This window comes from Psammomys obesus, unplaced genomic scaffold (genome assembly GCF_907164565.1).
Source record: "Psammomys obesus unplaced genomic scaffold, mPsaObe1.curated_primary_1811, whole genome shotgun sequence".
In the NCBI taxonomy this organism is placed as follows: domain Eukaryota; kingdom Metazoa; phylum Chordata; class Mammalia; order Rodentia; family Muridae; genus Psammomys; species Psammomys obesus.
Genome location: NW_026596040.1, coordinates 6,288,408 through 6,313,020, shown reverse-complemented (window position 1 = coordinate 6,313,020; position 24,613 = coordinate 6,288,408). Strand labels below are relative to the sequence as shown.

Sequence of the window (24,613 nt, the reverse complement as noted above, 5' to 3'; positions counted from 1 at the left end):
TAAGTGGGAAAGGCCTACAGTCTTTTCCTTAGTATTGGCAATGTTTGCTGAGAGGGAAGCAGCAGGCATTTGTTTATGTGAACTGTGAAAGCTACTGAACTATACTGAATAAATACACGATAGCAGGTGCCTGGGTAATTTTCCTTTTTGTTTAACCCAGTGCCTCCTGAACCTACTTTTAAAGAGAAAATGGTTTCTATTAACATGTCTATTGGGGCAAACAAAATTATGTTGATTTCAAGTTTGAATGGGGTTAAAAACCTTTGGAATTTCGTATTTTGAATTTTCCCCTAATTCTTCAGGGGTCGTTCTCTTTAGGCAGTCACCTTTACTAATCAAAGCCAACTTTGGCTCATAAAAAGAAAGGCAGAGCAGAAGGAACCATTTCACAGTTCTGAACTGAAGCACACAAACCCAACTAGGGCAGCAGTAATAAGTAAAGGAGACATCTGGCTCTGCTACTACGAACAATCCCAAGTTGCTTGTGACAGTAAGAATGTCTCCATTGGACTCACAAAGGCAGACATGTGATTAACAGGTGAAACAATCTTTGTGGCTGTATAGTCCAGATCTAGATGAGTGCCACACGTCACCAGTGGAAGCAAAGGCTTTTCACTCACTTTTATGTGTGTTGTATGAAACTGGATGCTCCATTTAACTGACACTTCAAGGTTTTATTAGCCTAAGTGCTTACTGCTCTTTTCAGATGCATGTAATCACCAGGTCTTCATCACAGCCTGCAGCAAAATTTTAAAAGGGCTTTAGAGAACACTAAATTAAGAGTTTTGGTGTGGCTCTATAAGGAAGAGCAGGCCAAGTCAGAGTCTTAGGTGTTTATTCTAAAAACTGTTAAAGAGGGGTTTAGCAAGGACCCTGCCACTGTGAGGGAGACCTGGACTATTCTTTTAGTTCCTACAGACAGACATTCCTTTAACAGAAAAGAACTGTCTCCTAGTTGGCTGCAGTGTTGGAGTGCCTGCATCCCTGGCATGGATCACAAACTACCACACTTCTGTATCCCCTATATAGAAAGAACTCTATGCAACGATATAAACTGTGTAAGCGACTTCAGAGCTGCCAGGAGTTCAGGTTATCACGCTCATGTTTAAGTGATAGAGAAGACAGCAACAAAACCACCACTCTGATTTGTCAAAACACTTCCTTCCATATATGCTTTCAATTGTAAATGTTTAACTGGAAGTATGTATACTCATTATCTGAACACAGTGACCTAAGTAAAAACAACCACTTTCAGTGTATGGTATCACCTACTGAACTACACTTACTGTTTTTAGAGCTCAACAGAGAGCAAATTCTTTGGTGGCTAAAATTTCTGCACTGATCTGCCCTAGGGTATGGTCCTAGCAGGGATGGGGGTGGGCATGGGTGCAAGAGCTTAAGCAACATTAGTAGTTTCTTTCTGCAGTACACTGTAGCTTCTAAAACTATAAGATAGAGAACTCAATTTTCTGTTTCACCAATGGAACCTATAAGACAAAAAAACAAGTGACAAAGAATGATAGAACAAACAGCACCTTGGCCACAACTGTGCAAACTCTTTGTAGAGCATGGATGGCCTGCTACAAACACATCACCATCTTTGAGGTGTGCACACAACGGATCCCCCATGTTTATATAGGTCAGGTTAAACTCAGCTCTGAACCCGTGGCCTCCCATATTTCACTTCACTTTATTTTCCAAACAGCTTTGTATTCACAAGAGCCAATCTGAGATGCTGTGACCCCAACATAACTGCTCATGCTTTTGTAAAAAAAAAACAAAAACAAAAAAACATTTTCACATATAGGCAAGCATTACAATTTTGGTAATCCAGCATAGTCATAACACACACTGGTATTTTGAATGTGTGTAGATAGAAAAGAAAAAGATTTAAGTCTCAGCAACAACCACTGCTGTCTAACTACACCCTTAACTATACCCTTGACTTAGCATTTGATTTTCCCAGTCTCTCATCTGATAATTACCCAGCTATCTGCTCAGCAGCACAGAGCAGCTTCTGTTGAGAACAACTTACCCATACAGACGATCTGCTTTGTTTCTGCTGTCCTGTTCTCTGCCATGGATGAAATGTGGGGATTGTTGTTTGTGGAGTCCATAGTGTTCTTTTGCTCCTATCGGAACACCTACTTCAAGAGTCCCTGATAACACAATGTCATTAGGACCTGATGCAAAGATTAAAAACATGTTCACTTCTATTTCTAATCTGCTTTTAGATATACTATCTTACTTTGCATGAAATTTTAACTTTTTTATTAACTGAAAATGTGCTTTTATACCACTTGAATTAGAAAATCCTGCCTGAATGTACTGTTAGGAAAGCACACGCGACTGTTTGCATCTGTCAGCACTCCTCCATTTGTACTGTCTCATTTTAAAGTGGCTACCAAACACTGTACTATATACCTGGTAATTTTTTTGATTCACTCGTAGCTTTAAATGTTTCCAGATGCCTTTAGTTTTAGCTGCTGTAAAATAGCTACTTTGTGTTATTTGATATAGAATTGTTTAAAACAAAAAAACTCCATTTATTTATACAGAGACATTTATAATATTTTACAAACATTCTTATATTCTGAATAAATATTTCTAATTCCATGCTGTGCTTTGTTTTAATTAAAGAGTAAGGACGTTCTGTAGAACTGTTTGCCTGTCATACATGTAAATATAAACCGAGGGGCTAACACTGAATCAGGCCGTACATCTAAGAGTATTTCAGCCAAAAGAACAACAAAACAAAAGTCTTATTTCTCACCAATTTTTATTTGGCTGCCTTTACAAATAGCATCAACAGAAGGTTCTCTATTAAACAATCTTTTAAAAGACTATAAAAACGGGGAAAAAAAGCATCAGAAAGTCAAATGTAAACTACAAGATAGATAGCAAGCAGTTTCATAGCATATCATTAGTGTTAAAACTGCAGCTTTTTGCTACACAAAAGTACTTTTGATAATATAGTTCTACAGCCGAGGACTCTAAAAGAGCAGAGACCCAGGGGACACCAGGGTGCTCTGCTGGTGAGCCGGGCTCTGGTCAAGTCTAAGAATCATTGCATTTTATATATCTGCTCTGTATCCCACTCATGACTATAGTCCTGCTTAAGAACCAAACTGCATTAAGCTAAAGGTGACAAACCCTCTGGTCCACTTTCATTTCTGAATGGATTCTACTTTTTATATTTCTATCAATGCAAACAGAACCTCTCACATTTATCCTATACATTCAAAACTTTTTTTTGTCCAGAGGGATGGTAGTAACACACTGTAATAACCAGTAAAAGTAATGACTTAAAACTATAGGAAGTGGTCAGTAACAGTGGTTTGTAGAACGAAGGGTACAAGAAGTAACCAGCATGGCCTAAGCAGCCAATTTTATGGATTACATTACATATGCATTACAACAGCCTGAATTAGACCAAAGTTAACACAGTATTTGACAGAAGGCAGTATGAGCAGCCTTCCGTCACTGTCAGTGCATTCTGTAACGAATGTTTTTAGCTTCTCAACTAGTGTGGACTACATCAAAACGCTTTTAGAAGTCACAGCACACTTAATGGTAAAAAAGACAGCACTGCCATTCTCAGTGGCACAGGTGTCAGCCCACATCTTGGGAAGTGCAGTGCTCCAGAATCACTTTCACAGACTGAGTCACTGGAAATCTATGAAGTCACACCAATGTAAATGAAAACCAGTTCCAATCACTTCACAGACATTGAAGTAGTGGTGGTGGGGGTAGGGGGTGCTGAATAAATCCATCTCTAAAAGTTGTCACACTACAGCAAACCCAACAGGCTATTTGGGGAGGGTTCATTTTGGTTTCCCTAAATATTTGACTAATAACCACAATAAAGCAAACTTTCATACTATCACAGACATAATCATGTAACGGGTTTACATTATCTTTCTCCAAGTATTGAAATATAAAACGTGGTTAGGCAAAGATTGTTTCTTCATTAATTGGGTTTGTCTTATATGAAATGAGCTAACATACAAAGTTTACAAATTATTCTAAAGCCTAAGTTTTTCATTGAACATTAAAATGAAGTAATTTCATCCAAGTTTATGTACTAACTGTACCAGCTTTGGTAGCTTCCGTGACTCAATATATATTGGTATTCCTTTTCCAGTCAAATGTACAAGCAGAGTGTTGGAAGACTACTCTGTCCAGGGACATCAGGTCTTCACAGCACAGCATAAGCCACTTTAAACCAAAGTTACGGTGCATAAAAATATACAACTTTTATTCACTTTTGCACCCAAACTAAACTGTATGCTTCATATTTGTCAGCTTTAAGACTATCCTTTTTTTTTTTTTTTTTTTTTTTTTGGACATAGGGTTTTTCTGTGTAGCCCTGGCTGTCCTGGAACTGACTCTGTGAACCTGGCTAGTGCACACCACCATGACTGGCCTGATTTAAGACTATCTTAATTAAGAGAATTATCACTTAAAATAGCTAAATACATGACTATTCATAAAGATTCATTACAGTTTCATTGAAGCCAACAGATTGAGTTATACGTAAGACTAGTAAGTTAATACTCATTTTTAAAACTACCATAAGATTTAAAACTCATGAGAAAATTTAAAAAATAGTTTTTAAAAATTACACCAAAGTTAAAGAGTTTTACTGTTCTTCCCTATTTGTTGACCTGAAAAAAATAATAATATTTATACAATGGGAGTTAGTCCTGTCCTAATCTGAAACATGTAAATTGAAAGGCTCATTCCCTTGGATACTTGCATTTGACACTTAATAGTTACCTGTGCAACATTTAAATACAACCCCAAATGAGCTACCCAGAGAGCAGTGAAATGCAGGCTCCTGCAGGACTCTGTCATGCTTTTCCAAGGCTCTGTGCATGCCATACACTGCTGCTCATGTTCCAGAAGTGTCACTGCATCTCACAAGCCATCCGCAGCTAGCAGATGCCACCCTCCAAAGCCCACAGCTGGCACCTATTTCATTTGTGCTTCCGCTGAATATTGCGAAAGCTGTGCTAATTTCTTAAAGCTTGAGAAATGGCTTAAAAATGTACAACGGTGCCCCAAATGTTTCACCTATCTAGAACTATTGTTTTAGACATTTGGGCCAAATAATTAAAAGCCAAAATGTTCTACCTTCTACTTTAAAAGTTCACGATCCTAAAAACTAAGTGCTAAGTGCTAGGAAATGCTGCCCAATTCATCCTAGAACTGCACCAAAGTGTTTTCCCTCACCAATTTCACAGCTATATACATTGATTTGAGAGCATAGCCCTTCTATGTACTTGAGACTCAAGAATTTAAATGTTATGGCAAATTCTCATGGTGTCAGATGCATTAGAGATATAGCACAAACAGAAAGACCGACGATTACTGAAACAAATGCTCAAAAAATGGCACTCAACTAACTAGCTAATAACACAACATCAACAAAACTATTCAACCCCTGTGACAAACATATACTAAGGGACTTACCTTCCTTTAAAGAACTTATGTCCATTAAGAAGAGCAAGTCACCTTTTGCCAGGAAACACAAGAGGAGACAGACGTGATTACAGGCCTGAAAGGAGCCTGCAACTGGAGAAGGACCTGCTGGTCTAAGACAATGAGTTACTGAACATGAAGGCCCAAGTACAGGAGAAAGGGAAAATAAAGCAGACTACAACACGGGACAAACAGTGCATGCAGCTGGGAGAAGACCAGGAGAAAGAAAAATCAGCCCACAAATCTCAGGAAGGCCACACTGCAATTGGGGAAGAGGAACAAGCAGCAGCTGCAGATATGACAGGGGGATCTGAGGACAGCAAAGAGTAAATAGCATGACGAACACGAAGAGGATGACAATAAAAATGGAGAAGGACACCTTCCATCAGCAAAACTTAGATACCAACCTAGCTCTGGGGACTTTTCTTCAACAAACAGTAGACGATCATGTGTTCAAGATGATTTTCTGGAACATGCCACAGGTGAGTGAGCTGCTGGTCTAGGACACCTGGTTACAGGACAGGAACCCCCGAGTATAGCAGAAAGGGTCCAATGAAGAGACAATACTAGGCAGCCTTGTTACTAAACAAGGCATGTGAATTTGTGATCTCAGAAACCCCAGGCCACACATCCAGATATATTTGCATCTATGTCAGACTCATACTGGTGTTCTCAAGACCTTCAGTGGCTCCAGATACTTGAAAAAAGATTAGTCCATAAAAAATATGGACTATCTATATGGTTGGATAAGTAAATAGACAGCAGAAGATAGGAAGACAGAAAACAAATACTACATAGATGATAGATAGAAAAATATAAATGACAGAGCATATAAAGATACATAAGTAGAAAAACAGAAATATGACAGTTGACTGATTGAGAGATAAATGACATATGGTAGGTATATAGATATAGATGAGAGGTGACAGATGATAAAGAGAAGTTAAACAGATAAACAGAAAGGTAGATGAATGGGTGAGTGGGCTGATGGGTGATGGTGGTTGACTGGGCAGTTGTGAGGCCAAGATGTGGCCCAGGCACCACATTAGAGTCATGAAGCAGAGACAGGCAGCAGACACGAAGAAATCACAAGGCCAACAGACCTTCCACACCCAGGCTGCCAGGCCAGCAAGAAGAGTGTGGTCCCAGAGGTTTCCTCCTGAAAACAGCCTCCCAGTGGCCTTTGCTCACGAACTGCCTTAGAGAGCTCCCTGGATGACCCTCTCGGGTAGGTGGCAGCAACAAGACCCTGCCTAAGAGACTTGCCCTGCTCATAGCCGAGGCACTCAGATTTAAACAAGGATGCAATCTACACAACCATTTCTTAGGATTTTACTGGACCAGACACATCCACTCTCCCCTCAATGAAAATGAACCAGAAGTGCCCAGGTATCCCAGCAGGTTTTCCTGGGATCCCCTCTGCCTGCTCTCTATACCCATGTGCCATGTCCACCCACCTGTGAAAGCCTAGACTGCATGGGGAGAAAAGCATGGTTTTTCAGAGGAACTATCACAGCTTACATTTTCCCACCTGAACCCACTACCCATGGACTGTTGAGGGATGAACATTTTCGCTTCAGAAATAAAGATGAGGACTAAGACCTTAAAAAGAGGAGGAGGAGGAGGTGGAGGAGGAGGAGGAGGAGGAGGAGGAGGAGGAGCAGCAGCAGCAGCAGCAGCAGCAACAGCAAGTCATACCCTGAACCTGATTCCTGTACTTTCTTTCCCCAGAGACCCCTTGACTAACACTGCCTAACTACTAGCATCTGAAGTAAATACCTTTTAGACTGTGCATTCAGGCAGCTACACAGACAGAACCCAACTCTCTGCTACACTAAGACCCAAGATAAACGTAATCTCTCTTTTGTTCATTTCAAATTAGATATTACAGTGTAAACACTTCTCAAAATAAAGTCTCTGAGCTTTACCACAAAATATAAAGACATAACCAGGGGACACTGAAACAAACAAACCCCTATCAGAACTATGTTACTCTATTCAGTTCTATGCAGGAGGCTAGGCCCAGGCCTCAGTTTTCACTAGCTACCTCAGTGACAAATGATGTTTGTCACAAGGAAACTGCTGCCCGCACATGCACACATGACTATGCCACACATTGGGCTATCTTGTTATCAACAGCAGGATGGTTAAGAGCACGGGCTGTTCCGGCAGAGGAGCCATGTTCCATCTCTAACACTGTAACTCTAGTTCCAGGGGGAATCATCTGACACTCTTTTCTGGCCTCCTTGGACATCAGGCACACATGTGGCACACATACAAATAGAATGGCAAAACATCCATTAGAAAGAAATTAAAGTCATAAAAAAAAAGAGAGGTAAACAAAACCCAGAGGGCCTGGCGCTCAGCAGAACCCACACAGAAAGGGCCCAAATGCTGGTGATTAAAGTGGGAAGAATTACACGAGAATCAATGGATTGCGTGGCCATCATACTTAGCCAACACTTCGCTAAGGAGTGGAAAATGCCTGGCAAGGACTGTACTTTTCGATTCTGCTAAGGCTGGGCGCCAGCCACGGATCTCACCTGGAGAGTGCAAGTGCTAGAATGCACTAGTTTCTCCCCACACTCTGCCAGCAGCTACTGACTACAGCGGCTACTGACTAGCTGCTCTTTTCAAGAAAACTTCCCAACACACCTGGCAATGGCAATCTACTTAGCACAAATCTCATATTGCCAATCTCAATCTGGCCCCTCTGACACAGGCCTCAAGAATAACAATTCTATGTAGAGAGACAAAGTTGTGGAGAAGGACTACGATAAGCCCATTTCTAGGCATTTAAGAAATGATACAAACGTATTCTAAAGTGTCATGACACCAGGGATGAGCTATTCTAGCCCAGCTTTGCCAAGCTGTAATGAGTAACACTACACCCATAAAGGTGAAGAATACCTTTAGACACAATAGTGGTGCCCTTTGATGATGGTCAACTCATGTTATGACATATTTGAACCTCTTTCCTCAGGCTACACAAGAATCCAACTCAAAACCAGGAGGAAGAAGCATTAATAAATACAACCACAAATAATAATACAAAGAAAATACTGCCTCAGAGAACACAGACAAAACAGCTGTCATTAAAATCTCCAAGCAGGTACACACAAGTACAGAGAAGGCCAGGAGGCATTATGGGAAGAAAACCTGCTCAGCAAATCATCATTTCTAGGTCTCCCTCTTTCCTTATTAGAGAAACAGAACTGGTGAGGGTTTTGGTAATGAAATGTTTTAATGAATACAGGTACCAATCCTTAACATTTTTAGAAAACATAGTATTTTATAAAGGAATTTGATTCTGATAGTCATTCTCTTAGAGTTGTTTATTGACATGACATGTAAATTATTAAAACTTCCAAAAGAAGAAGTATATCCAAGTCTTACAGCACAGTATTAATCTGCGCTATAGCTCCATTATCTGTATCTAATATAAAAATAACGATATTCAAAGGTCAAAACAGCAAGCAGTGACCACAATTTTTCTGACAGTTCTGGGAGACTATCTTTCATATACTGGTACAAAGGTCTACTTAGATCTTTTAACATATTTAATCAGTTTCACCCAAGCTATCAGATCCACTGGGTTTTGCCAGCCCCTCCCAATGCTCATGTCTCAAAACAGAACCACTGTTTGAAATCCTTGAATCATTCATTCACTATTTCTTAACAGAAACTTATAGAAAAGTATGTAAACTGTATCCTTTGTCTCTTGGAGAACAATGGTTAAGGACAAAGTCATTTAACATTCTTCAAACTGCTGAAGTTACACATAAGAGCACCTACCAACTCAGATTTAAAAAGATTCACAGTGCACTGCATCCTGGAACACATGCGGCTGGAGGCGAAGGACATTTAAAAAGTGATTTCAAAGTCCTACCCCTCACACACAAAAATAATAAGGCCGATGTATCTACTGTTCCATCTAGCGTCTTTAAACACAGCACTACACAGAAGTACATTATTGCATATTCAGCACCCTCATTACCAGAGTCCATGAAGAAATGCTAACACAGCTCAGTGAAGAAATCCAGCCCTGTGCTAAACATGATCTCTCAGATAACCTGAACAGTGAAGGAGTAAGTACAGCGGATGAACATTAACAAGGTACACCAACTTAATATTTTCTGCATAGGTGAGTCACATGCACACACACCTTCATTCCTCTTTCAGCATGCTTTTGACTTCAGACTGCTGAAAGCTAAAACCCGAAGTTATCATAATTGCATCCCAACCACACTCATTTTGTTCCACAGTGCATTAAATAAAGCAGCACATCAACGGTCGGTTCTTACAGTTGACCTCTTTACAGGTCCCATATTCTGGTAACTAATTGCTTTTGCTTTAATACTACTGAGAGCTGAAAAACTCCAACCTCTACAAGAACCAGAGAGACCAACTAAAGTACTCATTTAAGAAAAAGAATTTCTCTCTCTCTCTCTCTCTCTCACACACACACACACACACACACACACACACACACACACACACACTTAAATGTTTTCCAGATGAGTGAAAATGATGCATTGCCAAGCAAACTTCAGTTTTCACTCCTTTAACCATTTAACAGAAATCTGGAATGCTGGGACCAAATATAAATATGGCTCAAAAAGACCCAAGCAAAGCAGCTGTGTTTCTGAGGAGAATAATAACGGCTTCCAAACACAATCAGATAATGCACTAAAAGCAAAGGTCATAGAAGGGTTCACAAAGTAGTCGAATAAAAGATTCTGAACACACTGTTATTGTGAAGTCTCCTGCTCAGCACCGAGTGACATGTTCATTAATAAATAGAACTTCTTCTTTAAAATCAGCCATTTAAAAGCTAAAGTAGCAATACCAAGTAAATTCCTTACAATAATAGCCCTTCTCTTAAAGGTTCCATGGGGTTAAGTAGAACCCCAGTTAAATAGGCTGCATATACAGAATAAAGATTTCTATAGTAATATTTATAAGCAGGAATATACTTTGTGGATACCACTTGTAAAAAACAACTCTTAAAAACCCACATGACAGATGCACGTGCAGACATGCACAAACAGCCCCCCCCCACCCCCCGGAAATATTCTCAGTGAGGTCAGATGCAGCCAAAATTGTATTGCCTCCTTAAAGCTCTGGTGATTGTCCTCCATTAGAGATGACCCTTTGTAAAGCAGGCACTGTCATTCTTGTTTGGATTTAAGAATCCTAGAGGCCCGAAATACATTCCTAGATGTGAGCTAAGTACGTTACTCCAAGGGTCCCCCAGTGAAATGACATGCTGGGGTAAATTGCATAACCCCTTCTTCCTTACTTTGTAACCCAGGGGCTTCAGGATATTAATAAAAGGCATGTCACTCTGCTATTACTGCAAACAGGAACCTAATATTAACATCAGCTTCCACAGATCAACACTGAGATGCAATATAAAACTAAGTATGTAGTTTTCCAAACATACACACTATAATATGTATACATGTTTCACATGAGTATAATCATTGCACAATACTGAATTGTGGAGTTGGAGGCAGGATGGTCAAGGCATGACCCAAACAACTGCCAGCTCCTGGCTTCCATGTTCTCTGCTCCAGCACTACAAGTTTTCCAACAGCAAACGTCATAATTCAAAATTACGTCATCAGCTCCCCACTGACTGCATCTCTCTCCAGGCTGTGGGCTTCTTCTTGATGAAGTGCTCAGGAGTTTGCTTTGCAACTGAGTATTGTTTTGAAGATGAGGTACTAAACAAATTGACAAAACTCCAACTAGAAGGATTCGATTCTCAGTGGTTAGAAGCAGAGAAATGAGCAAAACGCCTGCAATCTTGATGTCACGGTTCAGCTTTTATGCTCATTAGTAATTGGGGTTTTAAGTTTCTTTTTAAATTCTCAATAAGCAAACTTTTTGCAATCACTAAGATGGGAAGATAAAATACTATTAACTTGGCTACTTGTTGATGATTCCATCAAAACAACTCTTTTCTTGATCAGAATAAAAAAATAAGACCCACAGTCACGCAAAATAAATGCCCTCAAAAAAGGAAAAGACAAAAAAAAAAAAAACAAAACAAACAAAAAAAAAAAACAAAAAACACAGGCAAATAAAACTTGGGTTCCAAACACTGAAACGGTAAATCCATATAAAAAGTTTAACTGAATTTACAGTGCAAACTTGTGTTTCTTTCTAGTTTCTCTTCTGTACAAAAAAAATCTCTTTAGAAACATTGCCTCCCTGCATTTCTTTCAAATACCTGAGAAAGGTAAGGCTTGAGGAGACACCCACTCAAATGCAACAGGTCTCTGATCATGGGACTTCTGCAATACACTAGCTGTTATCAAAGGTCCAAGATTTTCATGATGGCATTTTGGTCAAACTTGAAACTCAAAAAGGTTCTAGATGAAAATGGGAACTTGCAATGTCCGTTACATGCCACAGAGTGTCCCTCAGCATGTTCTGCCAATGGGTCTTCACCAGAACATGGCAAGTCATATACGGCATCTGCTTAGGAAACAAAATCAGTAGTCAGTGACTCAGAAGAAAGTTTACCAGACACTGCCCTTCCACTACTCAGAGGGAATCCAGGTGGGCTGCATATTTACCTTTCTATAATCTGACTCAGTCCTAAGCACCTTGGTCAGTATTCATTGGAATCTCTTATCTATTGCTGGTTTTTTCTTTATTTCTATTAATTCAGATTTTTAGCTGGCCTTTTAAGACCCTTGATATCACTCTCAAAATTGGCATATTTTTAGCTTATGTATTTATGCTCAACAGGTTAGTATGAAAATTACAATTATAATTATTTAAAAAACTGTAAAGATTATATGTTTAACAAAATATAGTTGAAGTTACCAAGTCTCAATGGATCAAAACAGAAAACCTCAAAAGCTCTTGATTGTTTTCAGTCTTAACAATGACTTTTGGATACAAGACCAAAAGCCAAAAGAAATATGAAACACATCAATTTAAATGCCAATGGTTACAAGATGAGCTTTCCACAGTAAAGTTAGGGCATCTTTGCTCATTTTTAACCTGTGCATACACATCTATGTGACAGCACGAGCACAGGCATGTTATGGGGCATGGAGGCACACTCAGAGGTCAGACGGCAAGCCGAGGCACCAGTCCATGCCTTCCACCGTGCAGTGGGGCCTGTTTGCTTCTGCAATGGCCATGGCCAGGCTAACTGCCTACACTTCTGGGAGTCCTGCCACTATTTCCCAGGTGCCACAGAGGCACTGGGATTACTCGTGTGCACTACCACGTACACGTACGTTTTAAGGGTCAGAACTCAGGTCCATCTACCCACTAAGCTATATGTTCCCAGACACAGAACATCTCTTTTAAGACAGCTTTTGCTTTCATCTTTTTAGTGATTGGTTAAGTCACGTTTCTAAAAAGTCAACTAAGGGGTCTGCACTATTACTTCAAGCTCTGCTCCTGGAGATGGAGGGGATTAGCTTAACCATTTCAGGATTGTTCCATCAATGATGAGTCATTGGTGGATTCATATCTGAAAACTGTTTAAATGATTAAAAAATAAATAAAATAATGCTCTTCATTTCTTTTTCTTTTTTCAGTCTCTTTGAGACAGGGTTTCTCTATGTAGCCTTGGCTGTTCTGGAATCCGTTCTGTAGATCAGGCTGGCCTCAAACTCAGAGAACCACCTGTCTCTGTCTCCCAAGTGCTGGGATTAAAGGTGTGTGCCAACACCACCCAGCACTCTTCATTTCTTAGGAGTTTTCTATTTCGATGAATATGTAACCATGGCACAAGAAAATTTCATACATTCAAAGTAGCACCTAAGATAAACAGTGTAATGTAACTTTCAAGTGACACATTAATCAAACGTGAGTGGCACTAAAATAACTTTTTATATTCGTTATGATTAGTTTTTCTGGTGGTCTGCATGAGAATAACATCCACAGGCTGACATATTTGCATGCTTAGTCTCCAGATGAAGAACTGTTCAGAAGGATTAGGAGGTGTGGCATCATGGAAGGAAGTGAGTTAGTGGGGATGGGTTTTGAGGTTTCCAAAATCTACTCCAGGCCCAATTCTCTATTTGGCTGCTGTCTGTGGATCAGGATGTAAAGTTCTTAGCCACTTCTCCAGCACCCTGCCTGCCTACCTGCCAGGTACCGTAATGATAATGGACTAATAAGCCTTTCAAACAGTAAGCAAGCCCCCAATTAAATGCTTTCTTTGTAAGAGCTGCTTTTGTCATGGTGTCTTCACAGCAACAGAGCAGTGACTAAGACAGTATCTGAACCAGACACACTACACTCCATAATTGAGGAAGGAGAAATGGCATTATTTAATCAATGGCTATGCTTAGGAGCATGTTAAACAGTTGACCCATTACTGACAAGAGGAGAATGAGAGTGAGGCATCCTCATTACATTTCCCACTCTCCTAGCCCATAAGCCAGTGCTGACAGATACTTACAAAAGAAAGTGCATTCAATAGCTAGTAATGTTACCTCGATCACTTTTAGTGACTCCTTCTAGTCAGTTTCTATTGAGAGACTCTCACGCGTGAAATCTCTGAAGCACATAGGCAGCTATTCCTACGTAACTCTCATCACCACAAAGCCCACTGATGTCACAGCTGGTAAAACGAAACCCAGCCCCACAGGCAGATTTTCAAAAAAGAAAATAGCTTGCCTGTCTCAAAGTTGTCCTGAAGTTTTCGTGGATGCAGCTTCTTTTCACATTTCTATTAAAAACAGAAACATGCACAGCACAGTCTTGTTATTTTTACTTATTAAAACTCAAGAGAAACATGATCAAACATCTCAAGAGGAAAATTAACCAGGAATCTAATCATCCCCAGTAGGTTTTCTCAGAGTCCTCCTTTAAAGAACCTGGAGAACATATCCCTACATCAGTACATATGGGGACCAGAAGCAACGGCTGTGAACACTGCACTGTGCAGCTTTCCACCCCAACTGTTGTACATCCTCTCCCGTGGTCCCAGCGCTATGAAGCACACGCAGGCCTGCCACATGCAAGGCGCACACAGCCCTGCAGAACTAATCTTCACAGTCTAACTGCATGTGAGCACCATTCCTTCAAGGGCAGACTTCCACCGTTGCTTCTACGACTCGGCGTAATCTAAAGACCCACAATGTGCACCTGATATCAACTGCCTGGATATTTACATCTTTTTTCCTGTTCTCATAACAGAGAGTAAAGGAAGGAATTTTTACGTTTACATTCTCCCTTTCCATTCTCCTTCTCGAAACCAAGCAACTGTCCAGGTTTCTGACATAAAAAAAATCTCTGTGAGAAACAAGTACCAAATTTTATGCTTTGTTAATATACTCAGTAATACACAATTCAGCATTCCAACTCTTCACTCTGCCTGTCTGATGTTGTTTGATTTATAAGACAACATCTTAGTTGCAGGCTGGCCTTGAACTTGAACTCCTAGTCTTTGATTTGCATGACTGACCACTTTTTCACAGGCCCAGTCATTTCCAGCTCTCTGTTTTGTATTTACCACTGTTTTTCCCCTAAAGACTTTAAATGTTTAAAAACTTTATTATTAGCCCCACCTCCCAAAAAAATCCCACCACACCATCCAACAAAATTAACTAGACTATATAACTGGATGACTCTTGTACAATGAGGGCAGCCACTCAAGAGGCTGTGGAGCTCAATGCTGGGTTTTCAGCATCTTTCACTACGGAATATATTTTTATGTACCTAGTTACCACCAAACCCCCACTTTTTATCTATTCCATTAGCTGTACCCAGTTCTTCCTCACCCTCTAGAACTTCTACAGTATCACATAGAAAAGAGGACAAGAAAGGTTGAATAGCAGGAGACAGAAGCTTTTTTTTTTTTTTAAGCTTTTAAAAGAACCTTTTTTAATATGTGCATTACAGGAAGCAAAACACAAGAATCCAAGAGCTAAGTCACCCGGTCACAAGCAGCTCAGCTCAGTGTGTCGTCCTAGATCCTACAAGCGTACATACACTTAGGTAATTAAGATTACACAGGATGTACCATGCTTTCCCTCACACCGTGAATGTTAACCAACTAAAAACCCCATGCTACACGAGCATTTTGATAACCAAGAATACACCATGCCAACTCAATCTGTCAGACAAAATTGTAATCCTGGCTTCCTTGGCTACAAAAAAGTCACAGGCGACAAAAATGGCAGCAGGCCTTTAGATAGATGTACTGGCGAGGTTACAATTCAATTCTGCATTCCCTCAGTGCTCAGCTTACAAGAAAACAAAGCAACAGACCACACTAAGTTCAGCATTCCTGGTTCATCATCAGATCTATATATTAACATATGAGGAAGAGGCGTCCCCTCATCAATACATGTATTCCTATGGAGCAGCTGAAGACCTATGGCGGGGGCTCTCAGGATGCCAGTCTCAACACAGCAGTGCAGCTCTCGCCCGTGAGCCTGCCCTCCAGTCAGTCTAGTAACATGAGTTAATTCACACTCTCCAGACATGGCTTAACAATTCTGTGTTCAAGAGGAACCTTTTCTGTCAATTCTACCATATATTTAACCATGTGCTCTCCTTTAGGATACTTACAATAAACACAAGTATTTTACCAGAAATGCACATATGGACCTCTAGGTTCAGCTGCAAACCAGTCCTATGGATGTGATAAGAGGATTAACAAAGGCCATGCCTAGAAGACAGCCTGCCCAAAAGGCTAGCAGGGTATTTAGAGTGTTTTGCTACTTCTGACATCCTTTGGTCCCTGGGACCTACCCTCTAATACCTGGCAACATTAGCTGAAATGCAAACCTAAGCAATGGCTAGCGGACCTGGCCAACAGGAACTGCGCCTTTTTCTGAGCACTGTTCTCTCCCCTGCCCCCCACCCAACAGCATCTGCTCAAAGACCAAGTTCCCCAGTGTGACCATTCCTATGAAATAACAAAACTACTTAAAGGTGATGTACATGTACGAACTAGTGCATGTGAGCACGTGTGCCACTGCATCCATGTGAATCAGTTTTCTCCTATCATGTGGATCCTGGAGCTCAAACCCAGATCACCAGCTTGGTGGCACACACCTTTACTGAGCCACCCTACCAGTCCATTCTGCATTTTCTCACTGCTTTGAGACAGAGCCTATGTAGCCCTGGCTGGCCTGGCACTCTGATCCACCTTCCTCAGCCTAGAACTAAAGCCATACATTACAAAAGTCTATCATGTACTTAAAAGTGTAAGGACTACATGCTTCCAACAAGCACTCCATTTCCCCAGTATCTGTACGGAGCAGTGAAGGGGAAGGCAGTCACCGCTCTAGCCTCGGATCCATTCTGAGACTTCACAGTAGTGCTGGGAGTCCCCAGCAGATCAACACTGGGCAGTGGATCAGATCTTTCAAGGAGTCACAGCAGGAGTCACTGATGTGTCACTCGTCATTCCCTATGGGCCTCAAAAAGGCTTACCTCGACAAGTCAGGAGGGCATTTCCTTAATTAGTGACTAATGGGAGGGCACAGGCCACTGTGTCTAGGGCTGCCTCTGGGCTGGTAGAGGAGTACCCATATAACTTACAAACCTGTAGTTAAGAATGGTAGTTCATGAAGACAACAGCGCAAAATTAAATTTTATTAAAATCCTACCACTAAAAAGCAATCAAATCAAAGAAAGAAGCAAGCAGAGCTCTTACCATCAAGGGACTCTGCTGCTTCGCTGGCTGACTGTGAACTCCGTTCACTCTCTTCTTCTGATTAGGTGAGTCTTGATACTGTTTTCTGCCATTCCCTCTTGTATTTTGATTCTGTTTTTCCAACAGAAAGAACATGTAGATTTACAGTATCACCACACAAGTATACCTCTTTGAATGCTTATCTCGATTGAACAGAGTTCATAAAGCACCATCTAAATGTCCATACAGTGCTGTAACAATTTATTTTCTTGGATTACTTTGCAAAGGAACATCTCTGTGAAATAGGAAATAGCAAATACATCTTTCTCTAGGTCCTTTCTACACATCTTGCTTTATCCCATGTTTTTTAAAAACTGTTTATAACACAAAAACATGGCAGGGAACAGCTCGGTGGTAAAGCTCACACAGAGCATAAGGGTCCAGAGTCAACTCAGCATGAAGACACATGGAATAGGATGTGAGTGGAAGGCACAACAGGACTGAGAGAGGCCGAGCTGGGAAGAAAGGCCAGAGCACACATGCCAGCCTTCCTTTCTCCTTCTAGCTTATTTTACATCATGCATGTGTATGGGACTGTGCATCTAGGTGGGTGATGGTCAGAAAACATCACTGCAGACTCAGTTTTCTCCTTTCACCTTTACATGGTTTCAGGCTAGTGTGTGAGTGTTTACATACAAAGCCACCTTGCTAGCCCCCACAACTTTTAATAGTATAAACAGTTGGCACGAGCAGTTAAATTATAATAAGCAAGTAAGTGTCACTGAGAGAATAATATTCTACAACATAATGAAGATTGGTATTTTGAAAATTGGGCTTTTTTGGTCTTAAGTTTAGACACAATTTTTTTCAAACATCAATTTCTGCTTCAAAATTTGAAAAACAGCTATTTGAAAAACAAGAGAACTGTGAATAATGAATGTAACTATTACTTTAAAAAATTTATCTCCATCTACCTACTTACTTACAAAAAAAAACCTTAGGTTGTTGCTGAAATAACTGGCAAAGAACAACCTAATTGCAATGGACAGTGAATATCCACTTCATTTTTCTCTTGGCAGTATTTCCTTCCCTGTACCATTCTTTTCTGTGTAACTTGGTGGCATCAGATGAGATGTTTGTTAACACCAGCAATAATTTGTCCTCCACTAGAGGCTTTTCTGTTGTTGTTTTTCTCTTGTGTAGCACTGAGATCAAAGACCGTGTGCACATGAGGGAAGCCCTGTGTTACCAGACCCTAGCACACTTTCCAATCATTTTAATTCTTCAATACAGAAATTCTGGTCCAAACAAAAGTTAACTACTTAAGAGGTCTGCTATTTCCAGCCATAATCGCTACTTAGCACCTTGTGTGGCTGTGAATTTGCCTATGTAGGCATATAACAGAACCACACAATTTTTGTCCCGTTGGTCCTGCCTTATTTCACTTAGCCAGTGTCTTCAAGGACCATCTATATTGTAGATGTCTCAGAATTTATTCATTAAAGGCTGAAACAGTACTGCAATGTGTTATGAATGATGCTGTGATTAACACTAGCATAAAATTATCTATTAAAGCCCTGTATTTGGTTCATTTGTTTATATATGTAGGGGCAGGGTTGCTGAGTCATGTGATAAATGGGCATTTAAATTGTGGGAAACCACCACGCCATTTCATGACAGCTGTCCCTTTTTACACTTTCAAGAGCATGGTACAAAGGTCCCTGTTCTCTGTACTCTCAACAACAATGGTGATTTTTCTGTTCTGGTTTTATTAACAAATCCATCCTGAGACAATAACTGATCTCCATTTCCCCAAGCATAAATCTTGATCAGTCTTTTCTATAATTAACAGGCACTTGAATTTTCTACAGAAAAGGAAGGGCCTGGTCAAGTGTTTTAGAACAGGGTTGGATCTTATAGAACTTTTTGGTGGCTATTTTTCCTCAGGTAACACTCTAGAAATGCAGAATAGATAAACTGTGGTATAATCACATACTATATAATATAACAGTGAAAACAAGTTATAATATGCTGCTACTTTTTTCCATTAATCTTGGCCCAGAGACTGTCTTCTTTAAAGCCTTTCACTGGCGGCATACATAAAAAGGCTCAAGTGGCACATCCCTATATTTACTACATTGGATTTACTCCAAGGCTATGAAGGATAATGAGTATCAGGCCTCTTCAAGCTGGGACCATGGGTGACAAACAATTCAGAGGGCCACTAACTGCTACACACAATTCCTCAGCTGAAAATGATTTCAAAGCCAGATGATCAAAGCCTTAGAAAAAATAATTTCAGAGTGATTCATTCACCTTTGCCTTGAAAGGGTCTGACACTTCCATGTGGTTGCTATGAGGCTTCTGTTGCAGTGGCTGCCTGTGCTTTACCCACTGGTCACCAGGAGAACCTTCAGGAAACAGCTGCTGGCTGTGGCGGAATTTAGTTCGGCTACACCAAGATTAAAAAATAAGATAAGAAGACTTTTACTAGCAGTTTTTTGAAAGCCTTGATAGATAGTTTAACTACAAACTGTATATTTTACTTTCTATTATCTTCCCTTTTCCCTTGATAATCTTAAGTTATAAAGGCAGAAAATAAAGGTTTTTTTCAAGTAAGGTATCTCTGTGTAGCCCTGGCTATCTTGGAACTTGTTCTGTAGACCAAGCTATCATTAAACTCAGATTCACTGGCCTCAGCCTTCTTAATGCTGGGATTAAAGTCATGCACTATTATGTCCAGCTTAAAGCAGAAATTCTGATCAGCTTTGCCAACTATGTTATCCCCACCTTTTAAACAAGTGGCTGGCATTAATATTTCTTATACTAATAATCTACCATTTTATCCTAGCTTTTCTGAATTATTTACACAACCCTCTCCCTGTATATAACTATATATTTAAATCTAAAGACAGTTCTTTTCACATTTAGTTGAAGCAAAGTAATGTATATAGACTTTTCTTTGTAATAGGATACAAAACACACTCCTTCTAGATGTCACAGTAAGGGATATGATTTAAAAGGTTGGTTATAGGCCCAATCAGTGTTAGATGAGAGCTGAGAAATTATGTTACTTTGTAGAGCTCCTTAAACCATGGAGACTTAAAGTACTTCACTGGTAACGACTTCTGAATATGCAAAACCAGGTTCATTCAAAGCACAAGCACCTCTCCCTACTAATAAGAACAGAAACCTGAAGACTGAAAGTCAGGGTAACCATACCACAGACTGGGGAGATGTTCCCAGTGAGCAACACTGTCTCCATTAGTTGACTTCTGGGTAATATCTGCTTTTATCCTTTTAGCTACACTGTTGTCTTCCTGACTATTCTTAGACTGTTTTTCTTATTTCTAGTAGCAGTGCTTTGGTAATAATAGAGATTTTGAAAGACAGAAAACTGGATCATTTGATCCAATTTCTTTTTCCCACAAAACCAATAAAAATGAAATAGTATTTATTTAGAATATATTAACCATAAATGTGGTCTTCTTGTATTTTTTTTAAATTAAATTCCTAGTTAAAAGATTACCAAATCAGTAAAATAAATGAGTAAATAAATCTAAAACAAACAAACAAAAAACCCAAACTCACAACTCTGACAAAAAAGTCATAGTAAGCTGCTAATAAAAGCATAAACTGAGGTCGGTGAGAAGGGGCGGGTAAAGGTCGCCAAGGCTCATTATTACTGAGTTTGATCCCAGGAAGCCACATGAAGAGAATCATTTGCAAGTTTGTCTGTGACTACCCTTCCCACCATTATGCACACATCCATACACTTACACAAAATAAACAATTTAAAAATTATATATTATATGTATTTAACAAAGTTACTTCCCAAGTCTGTACTAAGTTCTAACCAAGTAAATGTCTACACACATGTAATTAATAGTCCTTCTTCACATCTCAGCTGACAGCAAGCCAGGGAGATAGATATCTTAGCCTAGTTGGTAAAGTGTGTGCTATACAAACATGTGAACCTGAGCTGGCGTCCCAGAACCCATGTAAAAAGGCCAAGGGTGATGACGTGTGTTTGTAATCCCACAGCTGGGGAGGCAAAGCTGGCATATCCTTGGGAACTCCAGGCCAGTGAGAGGCAATATATAAAAACACAAAACTGAATGACACTGGAGGCTGACCTCTGACCCCATCATGTGGCCACACACATACACATTCACATGCATACATTTTGTAAAGCTGTCTTATCTGTCATTGACTTTCACAAATTATTCATTAGCATATCCCGCCTCTTGCGCAAAGAGACCTCAATAAACCCCACTCAACTACCTCTAAGAACTAAATCATCACTAACATAGGGTATTAGATACTTAACACACCCTGGCCCCGCTTTTCCTAGGGTTTTAAGCCGTTCATATCTTTTCCAGCATACCATTTAATATGTTCCCTGAAGCATCTTTCTCCACTAACACCTTTCATCTCATCTGAAGCTTCTAAAGATGATCTTATAACATGAAACCAGGGATTCACCAGAGTGTCTAAGAAGGAATCTTACACCTCCCTGTCTCAAAAATCAAGATGGTGCTGTACTAAAAATCTCCAGAAAACACAATCTCATGAGCTCATTTCCTTACCTCAATTTTTCCACTGTGGGTTTAGCTGGTGTGCTACTAGATGAGGAAAAACCATTGTCACTGTCTGAGGAATCTCCAAATCTTCGAGACAGCCAGTCCCTTAGTGGTCTATGGAAACATTAACAATTCATTAAACAAAAAAACCTAAAATAGCAGCATCGATGCCAGTTTTAAAGTTTAAGAAATGAACATACCTGATAAAGGGAATGGCCATGAAAAACTTATTAGGTGCCAAGCCAAGCTTGGACTTAGGAGTCATATCATTTCTATGACAGGGCAATTTCTCAATGGAGAACCATTCAATATTCTGAAATAAAACAACTGCATTTAGTTTACAATCAAAGAGTAGCTAAAACAAACTCTCCAGCAACCTATAAATATTCTCAACTTTTACATACCTTAATTTCTCTTCTAGTTTTGGGATTAAATTTTGTGTCTTTTGGAACTCCTGGAATGATGTACAAGCGAGCGAGCTGATCATTGATTCGAAGTTCAATGTAGTCATCCTTACAAATATAGTCTTTTATATCAAAACCAGTTTCCTCAAAGACCTGGAAATAAATGTTGATAAAATGTTTAATCATTATAAGCTGAGACAAAGGATCATGAGTTCAAAACCAGGCTGTTACATAGCTGAGACCCTATGTCAAAACAAAACCAAGACATCAGCCTAAATCCAATCTGTAGCTAGAAAATGAGGTGCAAGCCCCTCCTTATGTTAATATAAGTAAAAATTAAACAAATCAGAGGGATAAACTACAGGCAAAGAATGGATAATAACGTTGTACCAACCAGACTGGATTGCTTGTCTGCTTTTGTCTTGTTCCTCCCCACCCCCACTGGAGCGGATGGCTGAACCCAGGTCTCTTTCTCTCTTTCTCTTTCTCTCTTTCTCTCTCTCTTTCTCTCTCTCTCTCTCTCTCTCTCTCTCTCTCTCTCTGTCTGCTTTTGGACAGAGTTGTTTCTATTGGACTGCAGTGCCACCAAGTGGCAGAAAGAGTGACTGCGACTCTAGGACTCAGTGAAATGTACTCAAAGAGGCAATTGCACAAACTCAACCTTTTATCTTGTTTAAGAAAAGACCCTAACAGCTCTCTGGACAGGTACCCGAACACACCCAGAAAAGCCCACCTGGATGGACACACAGCTGGAGGCTGGATTCCTACAAACCAGGAAGAGAGCCTGCAATGAAACTCAATGAGTTGGAGCCCTAACTTTGGATCTCTAGTCTCCAGATCTTCTGCTAAGTAATAAATTCCTGTGGTCCAAGTTACCCAGTCAGCTATATTTTAAGTCAGCTCTGGCAAACTGAACAGTAGCATTCCAGCTAAGTCCCCAAACTTTACCTCTCTCTGACAGAGGCAATCATTCAGAAATCAGTAATAAAAAAATCAAGGTTTGCCTTTTAAAAATCCACTGAAGGGAATGCCACTCGCCCAAGGAGCCATTATGTGGATTTAGGCCAATGGCCCGCTCTTTAAGGCCCCATAACCATGACCGTCAGTTACAGGGTGCGCAGCAGATGTTGTATTTAGAGAAGCCAAGTCCAAGGTGGGACAGCAATGTTTGCAGGAAAAAAGAGCTCAAAGCCAAGAAAGCTAGAGCACTGATGCGGAGGAGACCCAGGAGAAGACGAGACCATTGTCTTCTATCTTCACAGAGACGAACTTCCAGATAACCCCTTGGCCTATGTGTGTGACATCAGGCTACACGTCCACAGAAAGTAATGAATAAATGGACAGAAGGTGGAAGGCCTGTTTTGCTGGAAAGACCGTGGGGAACCGCAGGCCTCAGCAAGGATCAGGTTGTTAGTATGAAAAGCATTAAATTTTCTCTCTATGCGGCAGGAGGTCCTTCTCATTTTGAGGCAGCAAGCCTTGTTTTCTCTTTACTTAGTACTTATCAAAGTGGCATCTTTTGGTCTGTCTTCCTTTCCGGTATCTTCACACAAACAATAAGTGTCAATGCTCATCTTTTTTTTCTTAGTCAAGTAAGAAACAAACAATTCTCAAGAAATTAAGTTTTCCTCTTATACTTTAAAAGTTAGGGGCTACATCTCTGAAAGAGCAGTAAGTAGTTATTTATAACTTGTGTAAGACAGCAGGAAGAGTTAAAGCAGTTCACTCTGGCAGTTAGAACATTAATCCCTGTTTGGGTTTATTTTAGTTTATGTGTACGGGTGTTTTGTATGCATGTACGTCATGTACCAGCTGTGTGCAGTGCCTGAAGAGGCCAGGACAGAGTGTTCTGAGAAAGAGTTGCGGACAGTTTTGAGTGACTGTGGTGCTGGAAAGTGAACCAGGGTTCTCAGGAAGAACAGTCAGTGCTCTTGAGGGCTGAGCTGTCTCGCCAGTCCCTGTTCCTCTAAGTCAGAGAAGTTAACCACAACTAGATATATTTAAAAAACCACGGATTCCTTGTTTTTCAAAATATATATCCATTTTCACATATTCTTTGTGTGCCAGGGACACTGTGGCACGGTCCACAGGCTAACTGCCTTTCTTGACTCTTGACAACATGGTATACAAGCCAGTTCTCCGTCCATCAAGTTGCCTAGGTGAGGTGTTTTGTCACATCAAAGGAGAGTCACTAATACAGAAATCCACCAAGCTAGGGTCTGCATTGGTTAGGGGGAGAAGAAGGGATGTTTTGGGTAGGGATAATTTTAGAACAATCAATCAAATCCAGAGGACAAGGAATAAAGTCCTTGTCCTTAACCAGCTAAGCTAGTGGTGAGATAGGATTTAAAAACTCTATCGTATAGGCCAAATATAAAGCTAGAATGAGTTCTGAGGAGAAAAATGTAAATTTCTTAGAAAAATACATTTGTACATTTTTCTGGATTATGAAAAAGAAAAATGAGAATAGAGAATACAGTTAGAAGTTGAAATGTTTTTCAAAAAAGAAAAATTAA

At 40.1% G+C, this 24,613-nt stretch overlaps 1 protein-coding gene across 1 annotated transcript in view; it reads right to left on the bottom strand.

Moving 5' to 3' along the window:
- Positions 1–2,762: 2,762 nt before the first annotated feature.
- Dcp2 (decapping mRNA 2) overlaps positions 2,763–24,613 on the bottom strand; it is a 41,808-nt gene continuing 19,957 nt past the window's right edge. Inside the window, exons 5-11 of the mRNA XM_055622545.1 lie at positions 22,098–22,250; positions 21,894–22,006; positions 21,700–21,807; positions 19,427–19,562; positions 17,132–17,242; positions 14,140–14,191; positions 2,763–11,970 (exon numbers count right to left, since the gene is read on the bottom strand). Coding sequence (XP_055478520.1) covers positions 11,807–11,970; positions 14,140–14,191; positions 17,132–17,242; positions 19,427–19,562; positions 21,700–21,807; positions 21,894–22,006; positions 22,098–22,250 — 837 coding nt within the window. The 3' untranslated portion in view covers positions 2,763–11,806. The remainder of the gene's footprint in view (positions 11,971–14,139; positions 14,192–17,131; positions 17,243–19,426; positions 19,563–21,699; positions 21,808–21,893; positions 22,007–22,097; positions 22,251–24,613) is intronic.